The 26,496-nt window shown below is 34.3% G+C and overlaps 1 protein-coding gene across 5 annotated transcripts; it reads left to right on the top strand.

Moving 5' to 3' along the window:
- The first annotated feature begins 1,499 nt into the window (after nt 1–1,499).
- Shmt (serine hydroxymethyl transferase) lies at nt 1,500–22,867 on the top strand. 5 transcript variants are annotated; one of them, XM_085949974.1, is made up of 9 exons: nt 1,500–1,639; nt 6,108–6,358; nt 7,648–7,763; nt 11,065–11,225; nt 11,990–12,185; nt 19,390–19,520; nt 20,928–21,068; nt 21,659–21,878; nt 22,514–22,867. In XM_085949974.1, exons 1-9 carry the CDS (start codon nt 1,541–1,543, stop codon nt 22,750–22,752), a joined length of 1,554 nt encoding a protein of 517 aa, XP_085806100.1. In that variant the 5' UTR covers nt 1,500–1,540; the 3' UTR covers nt 22,753–22,867. The 5 variants fall into 5 exon arrangements, with proteins under 5 accessions (XP_085806100.1, XP_085806103.1, XP_085806102.1 ...); XM_085949977.1 differs by lacking the exon at nt 1,500–1,639 and adding an exon at nt 1,680–1,740; XM_085949976.1 differs by lacking the exon at nt 1,500–1,639 and adding an exon at nt 1,680–1,817.
- The last annotated feature ends 3,629 nt before the right edge of the window (nt 22,868–26,496 follow it).

The raw sequence follows: 26,496 nt of genomic DNA, 5'->3' as shown, positions 1-26,496 counted from the left end.
TAACGATAAAAAATTATATTGATAATCTCTGTGATCGCAAATTTGACAAGAATTAGGCATTTTATTATTCAAAAAATCGGCAAGATTAACACATTTGAAGATGATTCTAAAGATACTTATTATAAGCTATGTCTTTGACCATTCAAGTGTGATAAACATCTTATGAATAATGATTGCGTTATAATAATTATTGACCTAAGAATAAGGTAGTGTTTTTTTTAAATACGCCATTTCTTTTGTCATTCCCCAATGGTTAAGCTACAACATACAGCCGTAGACATAAATTGACAAACTATAATTGAAGTAGGGAGTACAAAGCAGCAAAGAGTGCTGCGCAGTAAAGCGATAGTGGCGACCACCCGGTAAAAAAACCAACTACTCAATACGTCCAGTCAAAATAGTACCAAAAATGACGGTTTCAACTCGCTAGCTTGTTGGCTTCTGAGCGAGTGGAAACTTTTGTGTCTTCATCACAATCGCACTAGCTGACTCTCCCGCTTTTAAACTCGCCAACAAGCAGCTTTTAAAGTAGCTCAATGTCATTGACGCATAAGATTATATTAGGTTGGGGCAGGTTAGGTTAGGTCTAAAAAGAAAGTTATAAAAACTCATGCAGGCATCTGCGGCACATTTACCCACGTTTGTAACTACAGAATATCGAGAGCACAAATAGTTTTGTACTTAAATAAAACTGTTAGCTTCAGTTTTTTGAGTCCTACATACCTTCACTACTACAGTAGGTTGTCTTAGGTTTTTCGTCTTAAAATACCTTAACCACAATGACAGTATGGGTACCTACTTACTAGCTTTCCGGAACATTTATTAAATTAAGATAACTTTAAAGTCTTAACAATATTTCGGAAACATTCAGAGTACCTATGCGATACCACAGATTGGGAGCCGCTGATTTTTTTTGGAGAAACGTCATGCCTACTGCCGGCATGGCCGCATGCGCCGAGTTGTAAATAGAGAAATGTCAGATATTATTAGGTAACACAACATTGATGATCAGAATAATTACGGGTTTTGGTGCATAGTTTCGTATTGATAATATCGATTAGAACTGTTTGAAGAAATGCTGGAGCACCACTCCACTACCATCACTGGTTAGAAACGGCTTTCATATCAACATTCAACACATCCTACCTATTTAGTATTTATACGTAAAACAGGATTTTAACATTTAACTGCTGCTGTTTGAAAAGATATAACTATCTGTCTACCATTGGAAAATATCCAATGGACGTAAAATAATACAGTTGCATATCAAACTAGGTATTCTAAATAAATATTATCGAAAACGTTACTTTTGTGTCCCATGTGTAAACAATAAAGTTATCGTAATAATAATTACCATTTTTCCAAAGGTTATCACATGTGTTTGACATTGGAATGACAATACCGCGATAATAGAAATAAGACATTCAGTTCTTTGACAGGCAATATGACGAGTTAAACCTTTTTACAAATTTCTCTCGATAAAACTAAAACCATAACAACTATCGACGTCTTGAAAACTTGACAGCTGTACTAAATAATAATGGAGAAAACAACAAAGTTGATGTTTTCTGTCTCTCTCCAACTTGCTACGAAACGCTGCTCGAAAGTTGCATCCGTCCCCGTCTATTTCAATTATTTGGTAAGTGGGAAATATAATTTGAATTTCTTTCTAACCCATGCTCTAATCGTACTGTGGCTTGCTGCACAATATATTTGTTCCGAATCGACAAATTAATTCCAGTGATTCAGTTTTTCTGTCGTTAATACTTTATTGTGAAAGTGCTTTTTGAATTTTGCTTCTTTTTGCTTTGAAGTAGGTAAGTAGTACACATTTCTACCGCGTTATTTATTTAAAAATGGAATTGTGCTCGCCGGCAGTTAACCTAAAAATATAATAATTTGCAATCAAAAATGTTCCTGGATTTTATTCTTAAATTAATTATTACAATAACATTTAAATTATAAATCCATTCCTATATCCATAATTCCAAAAGTAATAAGAAACAAGTTTGGAATTGCATTATAATAATAGGTGAAAACATGGTCTTCAATATTATCTTTTTAAAACTATCTATGGTCTTTTATAAATTTGTTCGTAGTGTCGTCATCTTTATTTCATACAATTTATTAGGCCAAGCGCACACGGGTGATTTTTGTCACGTTGACAGTTCCGTCACTGTCACTGTCTTCCAATCGAGCAAGCGCCACCGGTGACTAAACTGTCACCCTTCCCCTTTCATTCTAACAATGGATTTCAAAGAGGCAGCAGTGATTTGTGCTCTTATGATCAGACTTAGAAAAAATGCACGAAGGAGACGTTATAGGGTAATAATAATTGCAATTAAAAAACAACTGTAACAGTAGGTAGGTACCCATTCAGTTAGTACATAGATGACAAATTTCCACTTTCCAACAAATAAACGGTAGGTAACAAAGTAAGTAAAAAAAAGTTCTTGAACAGACAGAGTGGTCAGGCATTCTGCGTTCCACGTTCAAAGTTCAGCGTCCTTTGTAGTGTATGGACTTCATCAAAACTGTGCACACAGCAGACAGTCAGACCGCGCCGGTCCACACACTACAAATAACGCTGAATAGCTGTGCTATATTTTAACAGCGCCTCTCTTGGCTGTGATAAAATTAAGAGTGAGATAGAGAGTTTTGACTGTTTAGACGGCTAACATATTGTAACAATTATAATACCTCAATACAAATATGTAATAAAAACTATCACTTTAGCGGTCGATAGTCTCCTGTGTCATTGTGTATAGAATAGACCCGCTGAGCAGGAAACAGAAAATATTAAAATTATCTAGGTATATAATATAATAAAATTTAAAAATTACAGAATTATAGTGTACTACCTATAATAATATATTGTGTTATATTTTTTGTCATAGGTATATAGTACGAAGGCCAAAATTCTATTACAAATACCATAATAATTATAGTATGGTTGGCGACATTGATTGTTACTTGTATTACTATACTTGTTTAAATTATGGTAATTACCAGTGCTTAAAGTGGGCCAAAACAAGCCAGTTTTATAAAAACTGATACATATTATACCAATCCTGTTTCATACAAAAATATTTGTAATAAAAAGTAAATTACCATATTCACTCTTAAACGGGCACGTGGGCCCCACAGAATACCTAGATTATATATATATATATATTATAACAGATATTTTTACTTTACTTAATTAAGTACATAATGGTTTTTACTCATTTGCCCTACCCATTGAGTCATTGCACTGGATCAAACAAATTGTAAAAGATTTTTATTTGCCTGGCCGCGGTATTTATCTTTCGACTCGCGGTTTCATATACAGCCTTGCTGGCAACTCAGCCTCCGTGATGAAAATGTAAATCATTAATTTATTAGATGCATTATTTATTATTCATGTTTATTCGTCACATATTATTTGAGAATACAGTTGCCAACTATTTGATTCATGAACGGATGTGTCTTGCGACTTTTTTATACCTAGCTCTTTTTGCCAATTGAAAGATTTCTCTCCAGAATCAGATTTGCAGTCAAGAGATATTTTTTATGGTATCGCGGGAAATTCCTGGATTGTTGACAACCCAGTTTGTGGCACGCCTGCTGTGAATTTGTGGATAGTCGGCATGTCATGAATTCATTTTATAATTCCGATACAGATGAATATTTTCTTTTCCACTTCTGATAATGGGATGCTGCCCCCTCAAAGAAGGATACAATATGGTAGCCATTTTGTGGAACTATATACAGGGTACCCGTTTTGTAACGTTGACCGTGGATTTGCACTGTTAACGCGCTAACACTATTACATTTACTTATCAATTGGAAGGCGACTAGTGATTAATATCATTGAATCAATTTTGAAACTCAACGTGTGCAAAAATTGCCTACTCTATAATATGATGGTATCAATAAAATAAAAACATCTTTAATAATAAAAGTGTTCAATTGAAAGTAATACCCTGTTTACACGTGCATGGATTTACTGTTGACAGTAAGTATTATCGCGGCCATATCAAGGAAATGTATTGGTATACATGTATTATCCTGCAGTTGGCAAGATTGCATACATGAATTAAAAAAATTTGGAAGCTTCTGAATTTTCATGCGACAGTAGGATTTTTAGATAACGATAGAAGCGATAACGATAACAGTAGAACGATAGTGGCGAACCTGCCGACAAAAAATGAAATACGAAAGAATTTTCAAGTTGACCGATTTTCACTACCTGTCAAATAGTATGAAAAAGTACCATAAAATGACAACATCTTGTCTCGCTTACTCTTAAAGAATGAATTGGAGAGACAGTCAGCACTTTTACATGTAAACAGTTATTAAAATAATCACTATTGCTGCCAGTAAATCCATGCACGTGTACAGGCGCTATAAAATTAAAATTGCATACAGATTAAAAGCAAGCAAGTATTATTAATGTTATAGGTACCTACCCAATATTATCAGTTAAATGTTTTGTTAACGCATACACATATGATTGCAGCATCTGTTTACATTACATTAGTATGTTTTGCAAGTCTGGCAGAGAATGCATTTTTGTAATGTCATCGGATACCCCCCTGTACTCTTTTTAATTGACTGAAATATAAAACCAGATAAATTAACATTATTTAAACAGTTATATCTCACACATGTTGCAGTCAGGAGGCTATTAGATTAGGTGAATAAAATATTTTTTTCATTAATAATAATTAATAAGTAATTTTTAAATTATCATTTGTACAGATTATTTATAATTCATTTTATTTACGTCTGTAATTTTGCTGATGAGTGAGATTGTTCACAATAATGCCAATACTTTTGCATTCTAATCTAATTTCAAATTTGGAATCCAAAAGAATACCATAAATAATTTAATTGCCAACTAGCTTTCTAGTTTCCCTACACTATTTATAACCCATATACCTACCTACCATTGTCCAAATTATTAAAAAAATATAAGTGAACGGTTTTTTTCCAAAGTGTAATAATTTATTTCATATTTTATTTTGATACTTTCTATTTAGTTTCAGCTTTATATGTTTTTTACGAATCGATATATTATGCTGAAATGGCAATGGTCTGTTATGTTACTGAGGGATGGATAACTAACTCTTGAACAAAATATCCTCATACAGTCAAACCTTAAAATCCAGTGTATTTATTTGTTGGTGGATTTATAATATTATGTTGTTCGGCTAGAAGCTCAGAGTAATAATATAGAGTACATATTGTTCAGCTTTATGAAGACATGTTTCTTGCGTATAACGCACAGAAGAACCTCAATTTTATTATTATTAACTTAATTATAAAATGTTATACCATCATGTTGCTTCTCAGTACGGCTACCAGATTTAAATACTTAGTTTACCATATTGTCTACTAAATTATCTAAAAATAATTACCACTAACTTTATATTTAATACAAAAACACCAGATTTAAATACTTAGTTTACCATATTGTCTACTAAATTATCTTAAAATAATTACCACTAACTTTCTATTTAATACAAAAACAATATATTTCAGCAACACATGCTCACAGTTTTTAAATGAATGTAGTCATTCAAACCAATATTTACCGAGGACGTTTACAAAAAATATTTTAATATTTAACCGTAGAACTTCTATCTTACTCCAACGCATATTGCAGAGATATAAGCGTGACAATAATGCTTTCTCACTTCGTTTTAGTTCAGGCCTTGGCTAGAAGTTTTTCTTCAGAAGAGGATGTTGACAACGGTATTATGTATTTAGATTCAGGCTATGGGGACACTGAACGTTGATTAAAGCGTCGTCACCAGATGCCTTCCTCACAGTTTAAGCCAAATATATTTCGCTAGAATCTGCGCTCAAACACCTGTAGCTTCTGGGAGTTTGCATATGCATATGGTAGAATGACATTTTAGAAAATGAGTAATATAAATTATATTAAATTCCAGACTGGTTTATTAGTGCATAGTTATTTGTAGAATTTATATGTTTATATAACTTACAGATATTGTTAAAGAATATTGAAGTTCATTACGACTATTTTAAACATGTACTTCCACAAACCATTGGACTACTAAATACATAATGACACAAATGTAATTTCTTATTGTTTGCAGTCTCGTAAACCAATTTGCAGTAATCTCAGCACAAGATCGGTATTCACAATGGCGTCAGACAAGTCAAATTTTCTGAACAAGGACCTCTGGGACTCGGATCCCGAACTCTTCTCATTGATCCAACATGAGAAGCGGAGGCAGCAATGCGGCTTGGAGATGATCGCGTCGGAAAACTTCACCTCCCTCTCTGTATTACAGTGCCTTAGTTCTTGCCTCCATAACAAATACTCTGAAGGATTACCCGGAGCCAGGTGACTATTTCTTTACAAATATGACGATTTAGATTTTTATTAGATTTTAGAGTCATTTTGATTATGATTAGTAGCATAAACGGTTAAAAAGGAAGAACATTCACATAATGAAAATCGTATTATGTAAAAAATATTCATTTATACTGAATAATTCATTTACACTAAATTAGGCATAGAGCAGACAGTCATTGGTGGTTTGCAGATTATCTTCCACGCCTCCACACCCATTATCTGAGCATATACTGTGGTGTAAGAAACGTTAGGTTGTGCTGTATGCTAATTATCTTGCTTTTAAAAAAATTGCGGCCTCTTACTGCGGGCGTGAAGATCTCTTCACATAATTTCTGCTATACTGTATGTACTATATCTGTATACACAACGTAACTTCATTTTCTTTTCGTAATTTCCATGTGCTTTTCTCTTCCTGGCACTTTCCATTAAAATAAACTCATTAAACTCAGTCAGAGCTCACTTTGAGCGTAGCAACTTAAGTCTTGGGCATCTCCTCCCGGGACACTCCCAGTCCAATTGTTTCAGATGCTTCACATCACCAATTGTAGGATCCCGAAATTCGCTTGATTAAGACAGAGTGTGGTGCGGGGCGGGTTTCGGTGGAGGGCGCTTAACTTCAATGTATGTGATTCATCCCAGGAGCAACCCCCTCGGCTGGTGTACACGACGGTGTGCATGATTCCTATCCTGATTTAATCTATTATCATCAAGCCTCCGTGGAAAAAGACTTCATGCCCCCAGTAAGATACCACATTTTTTTGAAAGCTGAAATGGCTGTAGTACCTATGTCTCCTACGCAGCAAACGCTGTGTTCGAATATCTCATAGGAACATTACGAGAAATACAATCTGCACCACTGATACCCATATTATTGTTAATTCTTTGATTTGATTAAAATTGTTTGATTTCATTATCAAAGTACTGAAATAAATTATCTTCGCGTGTACATTTTACTGTTCAAACAATAAAGGAATTCAGCCATTGTTTTCAGAGTTAATTTAAATAATGCTACATTTGTGCAAATAACTTGTTTGTTTTGTGATATGGTTGTTAGGTGAACTATTGACATTATTTTTGTAAGCAGTTGATAAATATTGTACAATTAAAATTTAATATCGTCAGAGATTTTTGTTTTGTTCGTGTATTATTAATAATTATTTACCCTTTTATTAATGTTTTTAACTTCATTTATCTTCTGATTGTGCATTTATCTCCGTATGATAATAACATCATTCATAATATCAATTTAAATTTGGATTTTCTCTTAAAATTTACAGATACTATGGAGGAAATGAATACATCGATGAGATAGAAATATTATGCCAAAAACGTGCATTAGAGGCGTATAATCTAAATCCTGAAGAATGGGGCGTGAATGTCCAGCCATATTCAGGTATCAGTGTGATTTTGTACTTCTATTTCGACGGATTAGTACACAGATGTCCAGTTTCGTTAAGAAAACAATTTAAAACATTCGAATCGATTGAGCATCAAAGGCGAATTGGTCATATTATGTATTTGAATAAGACAATTATTAATATCTTCGTAAGTCTATTTGGAAGAACAATAGTTTGACAGTACATAATATGTGTCGTTAGATTTCAAAAACAGCTTTTTCGTTTTTTCATGTAAACAGTCACAAAAATGATAGCATTCTAAATAATATAACATCATGTAATCTTCATTAGTTCCACATTATTTGTTAATATGTAATTTGCATTGAAATGTCAGCAATTTTTTTATAATAGTGGTCAGTGATTAGCCTAAGGTCTTGTCCACATAGCGCGTTTTGACACGCATGCATTCCAGGTACATGTGACCTCATTGAGCCATCCACACACACTTGCTCCGTGACGACTTTCGGTCGCGTGCGTCCATATGCACTCACTACGAATCGCTCCATGTGGACAAAGCCTAAATGAACATGGTTATGTTAAGTTTGGACGTGTTATGAGAAGTTTGGTGGCTGAAGTTGAAAAAAATGCTGAACTTTGACATTGATTTATTTGTGTTATAATATAATAGGTTTTGGGCAATTTCGAAAATGAAAAAATGTTAGAAAACAGTAGTTTCCAACATAATTTCTGCCGAGCCCCACTTCAACGCTTCAAACATCTCCATGCCCCCCTATCAAAATTTTATAGTTACCTAACTAATTCTGAAATGAAATGAATTGCTTCAAATAAAAAATGCACATAGGCAATACTATTTTATTACAACGTTTTTCTTAGCTCGTATTCTTATTTGTCCGGTGGTTCTTTGTCCGGTACAAATCTTGCAATCGATTCTTAACTAACTTCCCGAGTAGCTAGACATTTGAAACTTTTAGAATATATTTTAGAATAGAACATGATGCCAATACTATACTTTTAGCCATCTTTAAGTAGAATTGAATTCATTTTCAGTTAATTCTGTTTTGTGTGAAAAGTTATTTCGACACCATTATTGGTTGCTAGGGGTCTGGGGTCCTAGCAACTAAATTATTAATATATACGTGCGTTACTATGGAAATCAATATGACATGTCAAAATGGCATTTCAGTATTATTTCTATCGAGTACAAATTTTTTTGATCGTTTAAGCTAGTCAAGTCAAGTTTATATGATTCAACAGAAAATTTAAAAACATTGTATATAAAAAGTTCTTTTTATCTTGTAATTATTTAATTTCACTTTGTTAAGTAAATATGTATATTATGTTACATATTGTACAACTCGGAAGAAAATTAGTGCGATCCTTATGCTATGCTTCGTCTTCAAATGATTTTCAAGATGACCTTTTGCCCCCCAAAACATTCAAATTGCTCCCCGGTGGGGCAAGCGCCCCACGTTGGGAATCACTGTAATCTACTGCAACTGACAAATAACTCAAAAAATCCAAAATGTGGATTAGGCTGAATTTGAAATCTAACAATACATTTAATAGAATGATGCAAACAGGCATTTTGTGTAAAATAACACATTTTCATTAAAAACTGAAAAATACAATATCTATGTCACCATCCCATCGATAGGTCATAAAACAATAATTGATTGTATTTTGTATTTATGGTTAGGTTAGTTATGTCTAGATTGGCATGATATCAGATGTCTGCCTCGAATGCCTTGAGTCATGGGTTTTCAATTCATGTGATTTTCTCCATGCGTGTTCAAGAACCTAAATCGAACAACTGTGTACTCAGAAAATCATCGGTTATGATAACCTTTACCCTGTAAAGACTCAAGGCTTTGTAATGAAAATGGTAATTTATTCTTTTCAGGTTTAGGTTGAGTGAGACTATTATGATAACAAATGTAGGTAAATTACTATTTTTTACAACGTTTTTCTTAGCTCATATTCTTATTTGTCTGGTGGTTGTCCGGTACAAATCTTGCAATCGATTTTGAACTAACTTCCTGAACTTTTAGAATATATCAGAACACGATGCCAATGCATTTTTTAATACTTTTAGCCATCTTTAAGTAGAATTGATTTAATTTTCAGTTAATTCTGTTTTGTATGAAAAGTTATTTCGGAAGAAATCCGTAAAAAGTAAAACTATTATTGGTTGCTAAGTGGGTCCTAGCAACTAAATTATTAATATATACGTGCGTTAATAGGGAATCAATATGACATTTCAGTATTATTTCTATCAAGTACAAATGTTTTTGATCGTTTAAGCTAGTCAAGTCAAGTTTATATGATTCAACAGAAAATTTAAAAACGTTGTATATAAAATGTTCTTTTTATCTTGTAATTATTCCATTTGGTGTGGTGGCACATATAGAGCGCCACAAAGGAAATGTAGTTAAATTAACACAGCGATTTCCAAACGGGGAGGCGCAGACTATTGCAAGGGGAGGCGCGAACAGGACGATGCATTTGGATTGCCTACTGTTGAAAAGTAGAAATTGATTGAATTATCATGCGATACTTTGTTGAAACAAAAATTTTAGAGTTTTCTTTTCACTAGGTCAATTTTGGTTGAATCGAAGTGAAGAATGTAATATGTTGTCAAGCAAAGCAATGCAAGTACTTCTCCCATTCGTAACATCATATGTATTTATGCAAAACGGCATTTTCTGCATTAGCTGCAATGAAATCCAAATATCGAGCCCGTATAGTAGAAGACAAAGAGCTATGAGTAGTACTCTCCTCAATGAACCCTAGATGACATGATAAACGTTGTGCTTATAAACAAACACATTCATCATATTATTAAAAACCAATTAACTTAAATACGAATATATACCATATTATAATAAAACATTGGTATTATTCTGTTAATTTTTTTTTTAATTTTTTGTATTGAGACATTAGTTACCATTTAATAATGGGTCTGTATTATTTTTTTAAATAAAGTGTGGGGTGAGGCGCCAAAATTATATTTTTCTAAAGGGGGGCGTAGTAACACAAGGCTTGAAGATCAATGTATTAACATATGGATTTATGTGGAGTAGTTATTGAGACATTTATTAGCCCAGACCTTGTTGTAAATCAACAACACACACATTGGAAAATCAACGAATAAATTTTGCCAAACACGTGATTCAAACTCACGGCATCAGAGACGTTTACATTCTTCCATTATTCCACCGTAGATGTAGAGAAAAATAATATGGATTTTTATGTCCTAGTTTCATAGATGGTCGCTCTACTAACCAGGTTGCTGTGGGTGGAAAGTAATATAATAAATGTATTGTGATTAATTGCCAGGCTCTCCGGCAAACTTTGCCGTGTACACTGGAGTGGTGGAGCCGCACGGTCGCATCATGGGGCTGGACCTCCCGGACGGTGGGCATCTCACCCACGGCTTCATGACTGCCACCAAGAAGATATCTGCCACTTCAATTTTCTTCGAAAGCATGCCGTATAAGGTACACTTTTGCTCTAAATGTATTACTTGGATTGCGTAATGTAGATCAAGTGACGTATCCAACAAATGAATGACAACTGCTAGTCCAACCATTAATTATTAATTATTGTTCATTTATTCGTGTGCATCTATTCTATACACAAGACTGCTATCAGCAGCTATCAAGGGTAGTTTTTCATATTTTTATATCGAAGTATCAGCACTTATTGTAACAATTACAATAAGTTAGTTGTAATAATCCCACGATGGCCGCGCGGCGTAAGTGTCGGCCTATAGTGTTGTGGGTCTCAGGCTCTATCTATACATTGTAGTCTTAGTTTAATGAAAATAAATATGTTTGACTGACAAAGTTTAGTATGCATTATTTATGTCTGATTTTAACAGCCTACCTCCACTCTTCGCCGCTGCGTCATAGAAAATGTGAATATGTAAATTTAGACAAGGTGAGAGAAATTTGATGATTGCTATTGCATATTAAAAAAAAGATAATGATTATTTTTAATGTCTTTTATTCAGCTTATGAAAAATTAAGTAGTATGCAAATGTGGCGCAAACGGTTGCATATTACTTGGCGTACGCATAAAAGAGAGTCCCAACTCAAAAAAAGAGAAACCCTTTACATAAATAGACTGGCTGCTGAATTGCTAAATTTCATAGCCGTAATGTTATAGCAGCCATTTACATAACCAAATATCCACCGTTTATTCTCTTCTGATGAGTTTTAAAATCAACTAACATGATTGTGTATAATATTTTGTTTCATAGGTGAACCCAGACACTGGCCTAATTGACTACGGCATGCTGGCACAAACAGCCAAACTGTTCAAGCCTCGTCTTATCATCGCCGGAATCAGCTGCTATTCTCGCTGCTTGGACTACAAGCGGTTCAAAGAGATCGCTGATGAAAACGGAGCATACCTTATGTCCGACATGGCGCACATCTCGGGATTAGTTGCTGCTGGTTTGTACCTCTTTTTATTTCGCAAAAGATTCTTCTCAGCTGGTGGAGTAGTTTAATGTTTTCTGAGATTTTGAACATGCAGAATGTTTATTTCGGGTGGCAATTTATCTTCACGGCCTGTCCAAATGGCCATCACTTTCGTCTATAGTTCATGCACATGCCATTGCTAGCCCGATAATTCCAATGACTGATGAGCGTAACTAATTTTTAGTAGACATGGTTGAGAAACCTCCAGCAATAAATCGTCTCTGTTCTGGCAGAACACACTAACTGGAGAATACTAGTTTTGAGTAATTTGACTTTGAAGTTGTTAAAATGTTTGAAATGATCTATCATGTGAGTTTATTAAGTAATCGTAAAAAGGATGACTTTAAAATAAAGACTGTTTACTTATTAACCTGGCACTCGCGGGCTATTGTAGTATGACGAATTCACTCTCCGCGGTGACAGTTTTTGTTTAATTTAACTTCTGTGTTTCATAATAAAAATGGTAATAAAAAATGAGTTTTATGGCTCTTTAGGCGCCTAGACATGTTCAGATTATTTTACAACATTAAAAAACCGTAATAAATCAGTCATAATGTCAAAAATATCCGAAGAAATTAATTCTATACAAAGACTCACCATTTAGAAGATTTCCGCCATTTTGTTTTATGTATATGGAGCACTGCAAGGCTTGTATTTTGTTATTCGTCACGCTCGTGCTTGACGCGAGTATAGAAACACTTCACAAATGGTAATAAAATCACACATAATGTTTTTTCCCTGAGTAGGGTCGTAAATATAGCACAATAATTTTAGACTAAACAAACTTTTAGGCAGACACTTAAACAGCTATTAAATATTATTACTGAGTTACATATTTATTTTTACTTTTCACATTTAAAATTGTTTTGAAGAGTGGTAGATTTTATAACACGGACTGAGACATAAAGCCACATTGCAAATACAACACATATATCTAGATAGAGATGTTTTTTTTTTATTAATTTTTGAATTTCCGCACACATGACAGCGTCTTCTGGGCTTTTTATTATTTGCCGTGGGCGGAATGTGTTCCGGCAAATGATCTGTTAAAGTTCTAGGTAACAACCTCAATGGATTTTCACTAGTCGATGGTCTGGGTTGTGGAGTTTTCGTGATTTTCACAGCGTACTTAGCAACTAATTGTTTTATCACGACTAACTGAAATTCTCCTAAAGTTTTTTTACTACCAGTAACAGATTTATACATATAGAATGAATTTAATAAATAGAGGTCAATCATGTGAAATGCTACTTTTTTGTACCATTTCACAGATTTCCTCATGCACGACAAGCTGCTGAGCATCATGTCGGCCTTGTCGACAGTCCCCATATTTTTATTATACTCTAAGATGCACTTTGGCTTCATAATGGGTTCTCCGGTTCTAAAATTAGTTTTACCGGTTGGACCGAAGGAGTCATCGTGCATGGTTGTAAGCATGTGGACATCTCTTCTGTCACACCATTTGAGAGCCAACAGTGGGCTTTTTGACTTTGCCTCTGTCTCCCCCTTTTTCAGCTTTTTGAAGCATGGCATTTCTTTGCGATTCTTACGTACAGTCCCACAAGCATTGGTTTTATTTTCATGGAGGTGTTTGAATAACTGTGGACCGGTGTACCAGTTATCGCACCACAACGAATGCCCTTTGCCCAGATACTCGGTCAGCAGCGTTGTCACAACAGCTCCGGAAATTCCAAAGTTTTGGCTATCCACTATGTCTGTCCCGTCACCACAATAAATAATAAAATCTAAAATATAACCCGTCATAACGTCACACAGCACGAACATTTTGATACCGAAACGATGACGCTTCGATGGAATAAATTGTTTAAAAATAAGTCTCCCTTTAAAAACAATAATGCTCTCATCGATACAGAGATTTTGATGCGGAATCATCGTGTCTTTGAAAATTTTGCGTGTATGCTCTAAAAGTAACCTAATTTTATTTAGTCTATCTGAGGTAACACTTGTTGGATCGGAAAAATGGAGCATTTGGAGCAATAACTCATATCGGTCTCTAGGCATTGTCTGACCGAAAATGGGTGCACTTAAAAAACAATCCGTACTCCAGTGTTCTTCTAGTGACAAATGTTTGTTTCGTGTCATGAGCATTGACACCGCAAAAAATGCATATAATTCTGATACAGTTGTATCGATCCAATTATGAGAACGTGATTTTGGTCCAAGTTCTTGAGTATTATATTGATAGTGAAAAAAAATGTTTGTTTGTTGGACTACCTTCAACATTATATCACGGTTTAAAAAATGTTCAAAAAAAAGACACTCAGGCGAAGTCTCAGTCAAATCGCTGTTTGCTATGCCGGATTGAAAATCATCAAACTCATACACGATCGGGACATGGGGTCCGGATGTCCATGTTCTCAAGTGTTCAATTGGCTCTTCTGATATATCTACATCACTGAGGTCAGATGGTTCCAATTCTTCTTCAGACATTTCGTAATCGGAGTCCAATTCCTCACTTAAACCAGCCATATTGAAGTTTGAAAAAAGTTTTCAACCAAACACTCACACGATAAAAAAGGTAAAATAGTCCAAAAAAATATAGTCAAAACACCTTATAACAGTTTAATACACATGAATGGAATAGTTAAAAACACATAAACAATAACACAGACAAAATATTTATAATAAAATTCACACAATACAATAGATCGCGTAAAATACGTAATATTTTGTACGGAAAAACGACAAGAGCGATTCCTTGCACAGTCCTCTCACAACAGTGATATTACGCATACTGCGCAAACGCAGTAAAGTGGCGCGATGTTTCAAGCCAAAATTAAATGAGCGTAGATTGACGGCCTGTCGAAGGCATGTCAAACATCGAAGTTTTAGTATTGTAACATAATTTATTTGACAATATTATATATATGTCACCGTTGGTAATGAAATAAGGCAAATTATGGTAGAGATTTCAAAATCATGCGTCATGTATATTCTACATAATCGACCGGCGCATTTTTGCGTACAACATTGGCGACAGAAGCGCTGTAGCCCCGTAGTTTTGCGCAATTTCGCGTACTACTTTCGTGACAGAAGCGGGCGCCGGGTTAAGAAGGTTTCCAGACGGTAAAGTTTGAAATAAGGAACATTTTGGTATAACTAACTCAATATGTCCATTTTTTCGAATTTTCGAATTTTTCGAAGTGTCTTCTGCCAGAACAGTGACGAAATACACTGCATCAGTTTATTTTTAATTGATGAATGCACTCAATATTTCTGTCTAATTCTTACTTCTCTCACCCTCTAAATCAGTACTTCTCAAACTGGGAGGCGCGGCCCCCTAGTGGACCTTGGAGCTCCTGCCAGGGAGCCGTGAAATATTTCAGTATTTGAAAAAAAAATCATAAAAATGTGATCACTGGACGATACCTGATACAAATCAGTAAAAATCTCGAGGTTGAATTTTTACACGATCACAATATTTTATCCGATTTTCAGTTAAACAAATATTATACAAAATTTATATTGACCTAATTGCGACAACATACTTACGCGAAACAGCATTTTTATCATTACTGGTACATAATATAAAATAAATACAGGTCGTGTCTTTCAACGGTGTCTTTGAAACAAACCCTACGAATTATCATTTCAAACATTGTACCGTATATTTATTTATTATAACGTAAAAATATGCAATCATTCCCCTTTCATTAAATTGTGTTTGTAGGTAACTGTAAAAAAAAAATTTTTGCTTTACAAGCTAGTAAATGAGTCCTATTATTTTTAATAAAAATGTACCTATAATAATAATTAATGGTAAATAAAGTGGATAGTGTTGGTTACTAAAGACTAACATTTTTGGGGAGGGGAGCCTTGGATTTTTATTTTCAGATTTCGGGGGCCGTGGTATGAAAAAGTTTGAGAAGCACTGCTCTGAATCACTGCTTTTTCGTACAACACTGTATTTTTATTCTTAGTCAATTTGACCATTTTGATTCTAAGAAAGTAATTTTGTTAGCTTCTTGCAGGGCTTTTTTTTAAAAAAAAAAGGTGCCGGAACTCACTTCATGTCAAGCTTTTTACTAAATAAAATTATATTCAAATGTCACTTAAATGAAATTTAAAGGAGCTATGCCACGAAGCGAACAAAAAAAGGTTGATTTTTACGATAATTTTTTATTTTAGTCAAAACAAAGCTACAGAAACAATAAAATACATACATTATATTTGAAATATATTGTAAAAATAAGACTAAATAAGACTAACTTTAAAATATAATTGTAAATACATATGTAATGTATTTATTTATGAACTTGAATAAAAGTTTAGAGTGATTTCCAAAGTTTTTTCCAATTCTCGTCTGATACATCATCTCGATTCCTTTTCTTAGTGTTAGAGTCTAAGGCCGAATGTCTTCCTTTAAGTAACCACCTATCAACATATTTTGAAGGATCGAAAAGTGTCAAGGGTGGTCCCACGAGTTTGATGAACAAGAGTGCCGAAACTGTTTTAGTGTTTAACGAAGCTCTTGTTGGGGTAATAATAAGATTCATTTGCGAAAACCCCCGTTCACATTCACTTGAAGAAATGGGAATAGAATTCAGAGCATATACCAAACGCAAGAGTTTTTCAGAATATGTCTTTTCGAGAATGTATTCGCGAAATCCACGAATCATTTCTCGTTCATCTAGTTGTAGCCTGATCGAAATGTTTCTAATTTCCATCTCTCCAAATGTCAACCGATTATCAATGTCTTCAGGCCAATATTTTTGGTCAAGTACGCGAGCCCAAAGTGCAAACTCAACATCTTTATTATCTAGCAGCCTTTTTTCAATTGACGTTTTCAACGTGGAATAAAATATTTTCGGATCAATAGGAGGATCATTTTTAGAAACTTTTTCGTGAAGTAAAACTCCACGAAAATGCAGATTGCTTATAGCAGCTGCAGCACATTTATAATAGGGTCCAAAATTCTGTTTTCTTTCTTCAAAAACTTGAACGAGTTCATTTATTTTTCGATTTGCAATGTAAAGGTTCACATTGCGATTTTGTAGGTCCAAACTAAGTTCCGACAATTCTTGGAGAGCGTCGCACATCAATGCTAGATCCAATAAAAATGCTGTTGATGTTATTTTGTTCTTTAAGCCACTGTAAGTACACTTGTCATTTTTATCTCTTGTAGGGTCATTCATCGCTTCTTCAAAATGACGCACAAGGGATTCATAATTATTCCACACAGCCGAAACTGAACGAAAACTAGATGCCACCCATCGGGTACTTAAAACTCTTCCGATTTTCAGTACCTCAACGCCTAGTGATTCTGCACATAAATGCAACTCTCTATTATTTTTCGGCGACGCGTGGTATAAACATAAAGTTTATCAATAAATGATTTGAATCTATTGATCCCTAAAATTTTTTTTACAACATCACTTACTGATAATTCTAATCTGTGATTAGTACAATGCCAAACTATAATTGAAGGAAATTTTTCTGTCAGCAATTTTTTCACTCCATTTTTAGAACCTAACATCACAGCAGCGCCGTCGCATGCAACCGAAACTAAATATTTTTTTAAATATTCTTCTGTCATCCCATATAAATCAAGAGATTGGAGTAATGATTCAAATATTCCTTTTGCCGTTACGTCTTTAAGTTCAATCAAATCCAAAAACAAATTAATTGGTGAATTCATTCCAACACTTTCGACACAGCATCGAACATACACAATGAGGGTGGTTTTTTGGCTTATGGTGGTAGACTCATCAATTATCAAAGAAATTATATTTTTCGATTGAACAATTTCTTTGAAAACATTTTTTCTCATTTCATCACATATATGATTTACAATGTTAACACATGCGTTAGTGGAATGGAGAATATGACCCATTTCGATCCCATTTAGTTCTTGGAGATTAATTTCACTTTCAAACATATTGAATGATTGATTTTCCTTAGCTACTTTATATGCAGTTCGAAAAATGTTTGCTGTTATTACTTTTTCGCGAGATAACGATTTTAAAAAAGTATTTTCAATCTGCTTTTTTTTGGCTTCAGAAATGATTTTTAACGCTGCTTTGTGTGCAATAGATCCTCTGTGATCGAAAATTTTTTTTCGAAGTGACCCCAATTGTAGCTTCCTCTCTTTCCCAGAATACGTTATTTCATTATTGGCCCATTCTTTGGATATTTTCATTCCCATTGTCGTTTCAGTTCCAAGAGTTCCAACGTTTCTGCAAATTGTGCAGCCAAGTTTCATTTTGTGTACGTTCAACCATTCGTTTTTTGAACAAAAATCGTTTTTTTGATCTAATGACCAGCAGTCTGGCCAATCGTTTTGAGTTCGACCTTGATCCCCGAGATCAGCTAGAGATGATTCAGGAACATCTACATGTACCGATATTTCCATATCTTCTGTCATCGTTTCTGTTTTGAGCTTTTTATTTGCGGAATCGGCGCCGCTGCCGGTGGTTGAGAAGTAACAGGAAATTTTTTTCATATTTAAACTTGGGGTTGCACTAAATAATATATAAAATAGTTGCACAACACGTAATCGTAACACAAACTGACTAAACAAACGTAAATAACAATATACGCAGATGCTGCCATGCGATAAACGTCAAACTGTCAAAATCATAATACGCAGCATACGTATGAAGCTAGTTACATACGCATGTTTGCTATTTAAACTATACGGTTACTTCACTAACACTAACACGCCAACATTCAAAATGGCTTCCACCTGTACCTTATTTTATCATTTTAACGAATTATTATTGTAATTACTTAAGCGCAAATATTTTTTCGTTTAATTGATTTTGAAATAAAACCGTGAAAAAAGGTGCCGGAACGCCGTTCCACCGCGTTAAATGGAAAAAAAAGCCCTGGCTTCTTGTGAGTTCAAAGAAACGTATTATGTATCTCATTTTTCTCTAAGTTTACAACAGAATACACAAGTAAATTTATATTCCAGTGATATAACAAAAAGTCTTTTCAGGAGATACGTATTGAACCATCTTATATCAGCTGTAGATCTCTTTGTCACTTAATGTAATATATTATTTTATGTCCATACGTAACTTAAAATCAATAAAAATTGAGATAGGTTTCTATGGTCCTAAGGCGCCGAATTATGATGGGGTTATGTCAAATGTCTGTATACAAGATGGATGCCTGAGGTAGTTGATTGTAAATCCTAATTATTATTTTATAGGTGTCATCCCCAGTCCTTTCGAATATAGTGACATTGTGAGCACGACTACGCATAAAACTCTGCGAGGTCCGAGAGCTGGTGTCATCTTCTTCAGGAAAGGAGTACGGTCGGTGAAACCAAACGGTGACAAGGTGAGTAACCTAACCTAACATCATAAACAAGGAGAGCTACAAAATCACTTTGAATCAATTGAAACCCTCTCCGGAAAAGTAGTGTTATCCTGAAAAATTCCTTTCAAGATAATGGTGATTAAACCAGCTCAAAAACCATGTGATACGTGCTACGTTTTATCACTCTCCTGACTTCTAGTGCTATCTATTTTCGAGATTTAATAATGATTTTTGTATGTACGTAGACCAAGTATATGGCGTGTTATTTGAACTGATTTTCTGAAAACTGACATTATTTTAATCATGCTCTTATTCGGATAAGGGCTCAATTGGTAATCAATATTAATTATTTTTTATCATTTCTTTCAATATCAGAACTGGAAATAGGGATGTCGTAGCCAATTGTGCACACGTGCAGATTTCCCCAAATGGATACTGGAGAAATTCCAATAACAACATATAAATCAAGAACTTTTACTAAAAAAATGTATAGATTCCAAATATGATATCACAGCCATTTGAAGCCGTTTAATGAGGTCATACACAGTTATTACTGATGCCTCGATGTGCCATGTTGATCACATATTTGTCGGACTCCAATTCAATAATAGACATTAAAATTCATCTGCCCATGGTTGAGTACCTACATCTGTTTTCATAAATATGGCTAAAAGATGAAATGGAATTCAAAGAATTTTTTTTACAATAATTTTTTACTTCTGCAGGCCTATTCTAACATATCACTTAACATCATAAAAGAACTAATTGTGATAACTATATCACATTTATCACTTTACGTATTCTTGCGGTTAATTATGTAAAAAGTTAACCGTCTGAATTGTTGTCAAAGGGTGATATCTTTTAACAACCCTCTCTTGGCCGTGTTAACTGAGAATGAGACAGAGTACATCAATTTTACATATTGAGAATTGAGATGCGAGATCCGACTGTTGTACTGCAATCGCAATGACATGACTAATGAAATTGTAGGTTATGTTGATAATGTCTGACGTGTCCATATAAAATTCTTGTTTTCGGCTCATTACCGACTAGATGGTGCCGAATCGGCTTTATCCGCTTGTGTTCGGTCTTATCTGCTTGGGTTTAGCAGCACGAACATATCCGAACCAACATGTCTACCATCCTAAATTTTCGCCGTATTACGAATTAGAGATACCCGCCGATAACGTTTAGTGTATAGAATTCCTTCCGTATTAATTTGTAACAATGAAAGTAACGGAAACGTGCTAAAATGATAACTGTTAAGAATAGAGCTGCTGGTGTAGGTAATCAAAAAATTTACAAACTCTTCAATTATTTTAATCAATCGACAATTTCTTAAGTTAATGTTAAATGAGTATATTATATTTTCTCACAACAGCTGTTTACATATTATTTTGTTACAATACGTTTGTTTATTTTGTTTAGGTGATGTATGATTTAGAAAGTCGTATCAACCAAGCCGTCTTCCCTGGACTCCAAGGCGGTCCTCACAATAATGCCATTGCCGGAATCGCCACAGCTATGAAACTGGCTAAAACACCTGAATTCGTCAAATATCAGAAACAGGTAAATATGTCAACACTTACTTATCAAACACATTGAAGAAAACAATATTGAATATAAAAGTGAAGCAAAATAAATGATCTCTCATCGTCGTCATATGCACTACAACCCAATGTGGGTCTTGGTCATCTCCAGGAAACATCTCTACTCCCCCAGGACCTATACTAATTTTCATACGAAGAGCAGCGAGTTTACTGAATGTCCGTGATATTGATAGGGAACCCATAGAAAGCTTCATATACCAGTAGGAGGAGGAGTGTCATCAACATCTTTGGGTATAATTATAAGCTCCACATGTACCAGAAATCGAAATTATCCACCTTCATAAAACTTGAAGTGTAACTCGATATATGGACCATATCACATGCAAGAGACACGGAAATCAAACTACCATCATTAAACTCCTACCAGATAGAGGGAGGGAAGTTAAGTCATATCCGATTTGAGATTATGTGAGTAATGTTAGCGATAAGAAATGAGCAGTATACTACTTTTAAATTGTCATTGTGACCATGCTACAGGCCATTAAATTAAGCCTGGAACATTGCCTGCAATTTGGCTCTGCTCTTACATATACATATTTTTTGTCACAGGTTGTTTTAAACGCACAAACGCTTTGCAAAGGAATGCAATCAAAGGGATATAAAGTGGCTACCGATGGCACAGATGTCCACTTGATTCTGGTGGACCTTAGAGCCAACAAGATATCAGGCGCTAAGGCTGAGAGGATTCTGGAAGTCATTTCAATCGCTTGCAACAAGAATACCGTTCCCGGTGACAAGAGCGCCTTAAATCCATCAGGCATCAGATTGGGTAATTTATTTCTTTTTAATTCAATTCTTTATCTTTTATAAATTAATACTATCGACCGAGGGTACTGATGAAATTTTAATTCTAAGTTTTGTACTATTCTGTTTGAGTCGTTTTTTGTCTTTGGAATCTTCAGGCATTATGTGCACTCACCAATGGTAAATGCACACCAATCATTGTTACTGTCCGACAAGAAGATCTAGGCAATAACCGGAAGTCGCTGGAGTCGAAGTGCGATTAATTAAATAGGAGGGGCTTGTTATTTCACAGTTTTAACACGTGGACAACTCATCGATAACCGGAAGTCGTTACAGTCGAAGTGCGGTTAAAAACAGGAGGGGCTTATTAGTTCACAGTTTTAACACGTTGTTCGACAGTACATGCATGTTTTATGGAGTCAATTTTTGAAAGGGAAGACATAGTATTAATGAAAATAAAACACAATGTAGTATTTATTCAGAACCGGTTTCGTCCGCTTCATGGGACATTGTCAACTGATACAAAATATACAATAGTATTATTTATATGCACATACTACAAATTTTAATGGCAAAAATATTTAAATAACAAATAAAGGGCAGCCATTTTTGTTCAAGTGATTATTCTAAATTTATTTTATAATACAATTTTAATTTCAGGCACTCCCGCCCTCACCACTCGAGGGCTGAAGGAGGAAGACATGGAAAAGGTAGTGGAATTCATCGATGCCGGTCTGAAATTAGCTCTAGAAGTCACTCAGATATCGGGACCCAAGATAGTTGATTACAACAAAGCGTTGACTGAAAATCTGGATATCAAAATGAAGGTTCAGAAGCTGAAGGACCAGGTAGAAGAATTCAGCAAAAAATTCCCTATGCCGGGATATTCAGACTTTTAATTTACAAGTTATTTTATATATTATTGTTTTCCTTTATCATTTTGCCATCATTTTATATCTCAAGATAATTATATAATTATATATTTTTTTAATAAAAGTGCTTTTTGACATTGTTTTTTCTAGTTTTCTTTATTTTTTCCCTTATAATAAGTTGACAAGATAGATCATCCTGATTCAACTTATATAATAACGTCAGCCTATATAATAATATAATATATTTAGGATCACAGGGACCAAACTACAAAAATGCATGTTTTGAGTCAGCTCCGGTTTTGATAAAGCTGTAATCATATTTGTTGGTGACACAAAGCTCTATCATCGTTAATTTTACAAACACGTATCTCAAAATATACTTTATAACATAATAGTCTTAACCCTTTGGCTGCTACGATGTTGTGCAAAATCCGGTCGAGGATTGCTACTAATAATTGTCGATAAATTAAAGTATTGTATTATTTTTAGACACCTTACCACTCTTATTGATTCTGCGAAATCGGAATATTATGAAAACACGTTTCGTAATTAATTTATCGTTTTGAATAGATAACGAGGCAAGTAATTGACATATCTCTTTCTCGCTCTATCATACGGGCGATCGCGAGAGCGAGCGAAATACACGATCCGCTCACAGAGTTTTGATTTTTATCAGTTATTGGAAACAATCGGTTGTCCCACACGAGGGATAATACAAAGTAGTGGAATTAGGAAACTACCCGGCTGAAAAGAAAAAATTTGCATGGTGGCCTCGTTAAAAGATCGCGTACAATATGCGTGATTTGTGAAAAAGGTCTTCATGGTGTTTGTTTATTGGAACATTTAAAATATGTATTGCAAATGATTTTATTTCATTATTTTTTTATAAATGAAACTGTTTTTATATACCTAGCACAAATCCACTCTACTTTAAACACTGAGTTGAGTAAAAGTCTTTCCCATTATTTCAAATGCATAAAATAAAATAAAACATTGTCCTTCCACCAAGAATTTGACTGTAAACAAATTTTTATATGGTAAACTGAAATTTGTATTTGGAATTGTTTTTATTGTAAAAAGGGTGATGCCATGAAAAAAAATACAATAGTTATAATTTCTAAACCTACCCAGTCACAAAACATATATGAATCAGGTTATATTACACAACAATAAAACTAAATAGATAAAACAATGTTTCGTACCACTTGTGCAGTAGTATGTTCCCAAATTAACTTAACATTTCAGGCATCAAAAGCAAAACGACGATCGTTGTTAGCATTTCTGGCCATTATCAAAAACAACGATATATCGTTGCGTAGCATTCTAAGGGTTAAGCAATGACAAAAAAATCGTATCATAAAAGATTTTTATATATACAGTACACTCTCAGTAATCCGCCGCTCGATTATCCGACAACTACTATAATCCGCCGTTATTTTTACTAGATGAAAGCACAAAATCAAGCTCTATAATTTGGATCTGAATAATAATTATTGACTCTTCAATGCAAAGATCGTTGTATTTCCACTCTAGTCTGCTGCAATTATTTCTAAGTTCATATCTTTCTTTTGGGAGATATCAGTACCCAAGTACTTAACCCTACAATGCATGACATTTTCTTTTTGGATGAAAAAAATATATGTGTTGTGAATTATGATAAAAGTCAAGGGAAAAATATAAAAAAAAAAAATAATAAGTTTTTGTATTTTTTTATTCAAATAAACAATATGATGCCAAATGGCATCTGCATGCAATAAGGTGTAAATTGAAAAACATTTTTTAAAAAAATATGATAATTTTTAAACAGTTTTTATCTTTAGTTAAAACATAGTGCAACTTTGCACTTTTCACACATTGTCCTGGAATACCCACTACATCCTAATCCTTTACATCGAAGTTTCTTATCTATGTGCATCGGCCAGTGGAACTTGTTATCTCGTCATATATCTTCGGGTGGAGCATGGATGACTTTGACTTTTTTCGCACTGGTTCAGGAGTCAAAGAATTTCCATTTGGCCGACCTCTTTTAAAAGCTGAGTTAGAAGTTGATGCGCAGAGACATTTTGCAACTTCGATGCGAAATTTATATAAACTAAGAAGTGTTTTTTCTTGTTTACCCTTCTCGGTGTAAATCCTCTTATATAAAAGCCAAGCATTCAAGCGTCAGATCGAGTAAATGTTAAAAAATTCTCATCGGCCATCTTTTGCTTCTCATTTTGATTTTATGTTTGCCCAAGAAGCTATCCATAAGATCGACGCCACCCATGTGCTTATTATATTCAGATATCACGTGGGAGCATTGCACAGGAACTCTTATTTTCTGGATCTTATCAAAGCGAGCTACAGAAGTGAATGGAATCTCACCGGCAAATGTTGATAGCGTTGTCACTACTCTATTGTCCTTCCAAGCTGTATTGGATATTTCAACACCATCATGGATACCGACAAATTCATAACTAGTGCCACGAGTTGCCTTTTTAATAACCTTTTCATCTAGAAGCTTACATCCTGGAATCCGGTTTCGTCTAACAGTGCCAAGGCTATGTATTCCTTCCTTTTCCAGATAAGTTAATAATTGGATTGACGTATAATAGTTATCGAAATATAGCTGGAAATTTTGATATCTTGGCACATTTCGTCACGACCACATTTGATCTCGCTACTAAATCATCTTCAATTGCTGGTCTAGGTAGACTTTTTTTGTCCACTATAAATCTCGAATTTGAAAGCAAATCCGGAAATACCACTCAAAACAAACAGTTTGAACCCGTATTTCTTTGGTTTCATAGGCATGTATTGTATCATAAAATTTCTAGCTTTGGTCGAACACATTTGTTCATCCACGCATAAGTACTTTTCATACGGAATTTGAGTGAATCTTTCATTTAAGTGTTGATTAACGGTCTGACTTTAAATAGCCTATCGTATGCTGGATCTTCTCTAGGAAGGTGTTTTGTACTGTCTAACCTATTTCCAGTACCCAAAGAAATGTGATCTACGTTTTCTTCATGATCACTCTCGTCTGATTCTACAGGTCGACAATTTGGCTCAATATCACTGTCACTATTGGAATAATCAAGGCCATCAATGCTTTCTGAAGAGTCCCATCTTTCCAAAATATCATCAATCTCTCTGTTAGTTAATGCTCGTTTTCTGGAATGCATTCTAGAAAAGAAATAAGTATTTGAGAACCAATTCATCACTGAAGTATATTATAGAGTACACAAATAAAAAAGTACGTCAATGCATGATGGCATCAAATGCCAAATCGTCGCTATAGGATTTGTTTCCCGAATAGACCAAATGTCAATTTTACAGGAGACGAAAAACAAATTTCACTGTCGTATATTTTAATATCAGTAGATGTATCAATCATTCTTTCTATACTGTATGATCGCAACATTATCTAAGAATAGATTCCAAGAATAATATACTGGTATAAATCATTAAATGCACAGAAAATGCGTTTTATTTACAAGTACTCACTGTGGATATTCGGGAATTTTTTAGCGTTCTCTCAGAATAATGGATATTCGGGACAAAACATGGATGTTCGGGATTTAAGACCGTAGCGTATTGCTGCACGGCCCACAGATTACTGAGTGGTCAAAAAGTACGCGCCTCAAATGTTATATTTATTTACATGATAATTGTTAATAATTACCTCTACTATTTAAATACTTAATGATCGTAATTACCCAAGTTCGTATGTAATAATAACATGCGGCAATCGCTTTTTTGGGTTTTTTTTCGGATTAAGTAATAAAATAG

This window comes from Rhyacophila brunnea, unplaced genomic scaffold (assembly GCF_057557595.1).
Source record: "Rhyacophila brunnea isolate RB1 unplaced genomic scaffold, BYU_Rbru_1.0 scaffold_22, whole genome shotgun sequence".
In the NCBI taxonomy this organism is placed as follows: Eukaryota; Metazoa; Arthropoda; class Insecta; order Trichoptera; family Rhyacophilidae; genus Rhyacophila; species Rhyacophila brunnea.
Note: the sequence above shows the minus strand (reverse complement) of the source record. Positions and strands in the feature narration are given on the sequence as shown.